The sequence below is a fragment of the Tarenaya hassleriana genome, unplaced genomic scaffold (assembly GCF_000463585.1).
Source record: "Tarenaya hassleriana unplaced genomic scaffold, ASM46358v1 Cleome1, whole genome shotgun sequence".
NCBI lineage: Eukaryota > Viridiplantae > Streptophyta > Magnoliopsida > Brassicales > Cleomaceae > Tarenaya > Tarenaya hassleriana.
Genome location: NW_010960187.1, coordinates 5865941 through 5868218, shown reverse-complemented (window position 1 = coordinate 5868218; position 2278 = coordinate 5865941). Strand labels below are relative to the sequence as shown.

Below are 2278 nucleotides of genomic sequence, written 5' to 3'. Positions count from 1 at the left end.
TCCGATTCTTACGCTTTTGATCATCGATTCTGGGCGTGTGAAGTTATTAGTTGAATGAGTACGTTTGGTTTTCGACGTTGATGGAAGTTCGATTCCCTTTTGGGTTGCAGTATCATGCTCTGTGGACTTTCTTCGCGTTGACCCAGTTCCTCGTGGTGCGTATTTACCTTCTCACACTGAAAAATCAATTCTTGTGTCTGGCTGTTTGGTGGGCGCTATCAAATTTATGCCCTTTTTTCCTCATTGATTTTTGCAATCCAAAGATGCCAGGTCGAGATTTTTGTGGCATATATATGCATCGGAGAAGATCTCGGGTGTGGGTTCTGGCGAAGAAGCTGATTCGATTGAGGTATCGTCATGCTCTTTTAGCGTTTGAGCCTTGAAGCCCGAGACACAACGAAAACGTGTGTCAACTGTTTGTTGTTTTGCATCTTAGAGGTTTCTTGAAATGTGTTCTCAGTTTTCGAGGCATGTTGTTGTCTTGCAATTGTGAATCTTGCGACGTGTAAAAGAGTTTGAGGTATGCATTTGCGGACCTGCATTTTCACGTGTAAGAGTTTGAGGGTTGCATTGTGCCTTCTTGGTTACACTTAGTGGTTTTTCTACTCAGGTTAAAGGCTGTCTTTTCTAAAGTTGCTCTGATCTTTTGGATGATCTCATTCAGACAACTTAACTTCTCTTGGTGTTTTGATGTGTCATAAGAGTTGTAGTTTCCCTTGTCCCAGATGCCTGAGAAGAAAGCCTCTCTAGTGGATGTATTGAAGCAAGCCAACTCTATTCTTCCTCATGTAGTGCTCGGGAGTACAATACTAGCTCTTCTCTATCCACCTTCTTTCACATGGTTTACATCGAGGTTCATGCAACAGTTCATAGAATTTGAAAAGCAAAGTGATGATATATACTTAAGAAGACATGGCATTCTAATGCATCTCCCTGTCTCCTATTTATAGGTATTTTGTGCCCGCCTTGGGGTTCTTGATGTTTGCAGTTGGCATCAATTCTAATGAGAAAGATTTTCTTGAAGCCTTCAAGAGGCCGGATGCAATCTTTGCTGGTTATGTTGGGCAATATGTCATAAAACCCCTCTTGGGTTACATCTTTGGCATTATGGCTGTATCCATTTTCCATCTTCCCACTCCCATAGGTAAGAAATGCAAGTGTCTGTCTCATCCTTCACTACTCTCTCATTGACAGGATACTGACAAACCTGACATTGTTTTTATCCACCAGGTGCAGGAATCATGTTGGTGTCGTGTGTTAGTGGAGCTCAGCTGTCAAACTACGCTACTTTCCTGACAGATCCATCACTAGCACCTCTTAGCATTGTCATGACATCGCTCTCAACTGCCACTGCAGTTCTTGTGACGCCAATGCTGTCGGTCTTTTTAATCGGGAAGAGGCTTCCTGTTGACGTGAAGGGGATGATATCCAGTATTCTTCAGGTCGTAATTGCACCTATTGCTGCAGGACTGCTCCTCAACAGGTGAGATGCTTATAAGAATATGTCTCGCAAGGTTTATAAGCTTCTTTCCATGGTATGTCACAACATAGAATACGGCTTCAAAGTTGATGAAAACTGAGAACCCATCTCTCAAAATGTCAATGGAGATCCATTTTTCTCTCATATCAATTTGACTGCAGATTATTCCCAAGATTATGCAATGCCATTCGGCCATTTCTCCCGGTTCTATCAGTTCTTGACACAGCTTGCTGCATTGGAGCGCCGCTTGCTTTGAACATCAATTCTGTTATGTCCCCATTCGGAGCTACCATTTTGTTCCTTGTCACTGCATTTCATCTCACAGCTTTCATCGCTGGATACTTCCTTACGGGTTATGCTTTCAGCAAGGCACCCGATGTAAAAGCGCTACAACGGATGTTATCCTATGAAACCGGTACCATCTTGTATTCTTTCGAATATGTTTGATCTTCGAGAAGATATGTTGCATCAGGCATATGTCTGGAAACAAGGGTTTTTCTTCCTCAGGAATGCAGAGCAGTCTTCTGGCTCTGGCGCTAGCCACCAAGTTTTTCCAAGATCCACTCGTGGGTGTGCCTCCCGCCATCTCTGTAAGTTCACGAACGCTAATTGCTTGAGAACCACGCATTCCATGTAAAGTTACTGGTGGGAAAACCCTAGAAGACAGGATCTTTATGTCGGTGTACACAATTTGCAGACGGTGGTAATGTCTTTGATGGGTTTCACTCTCGTCATGCTTTGGACCAGTAGAAAAGAGTGAAGTAACCAACCGGCAAAGACAGAGAGAGGTTCAGCAAA

General features: G+C 43.3%; 1 protein-coding gene across 4 annotated transcripts in view; it reads left to right on the top strand.

The window, feature by feature from the left end:
- The window catches only part of LOC104814036 (probable sodium/metabolite cotransporter BASS6, chloroplastic), a 3091-nt gene that overhangs the window by 403 nt on the left and 410 nt on the right, over positions 1 to 2278 (top strand). Inside the window, exons 2-10 of one of the 4 annotated variants that reach the window (XM_010541896.1) lie at positions 111 to 155; positions 271 to 349; positions 461 to 520; positions 726 to 853; positions 951 to 1144; positions 1231 to 1483; positions 1642 to 1895; positions 1988 to 2070; positions 2178 to 2270. In XM_010541896.1, coding sequence (XP_010540198.1) covers positions 726 to 853; positions 951 to 1144; positions 1231 to 1483; positions 1642 to 1895; positions 1988 to 2070; positions 2178 to 2240 — 975 coding nt within the window. In that variant the 5' untranslated portion in view covers positions 111 to 155; positions 271 to 349; positions 461 to 520 and the 3' untranslated portion in view covers positions 2241 to 2270. Of the gene's footprint in view, positions 1 to 110; positions 156 to 263; positions 350 to 460; positions 521 to 710; positions 854 to 950; positions 1145 to 1230; positions 1484 to 1641; positions 1896 to 1987; positions 2071 to 2177; positions 2271 to 2278 lie in introns of all 4 variants that reach the window. The other 3 variants (XM_010541883.1, XM_010541890.1, XM_010541891.1) reach the window with 3 other exon arrangements.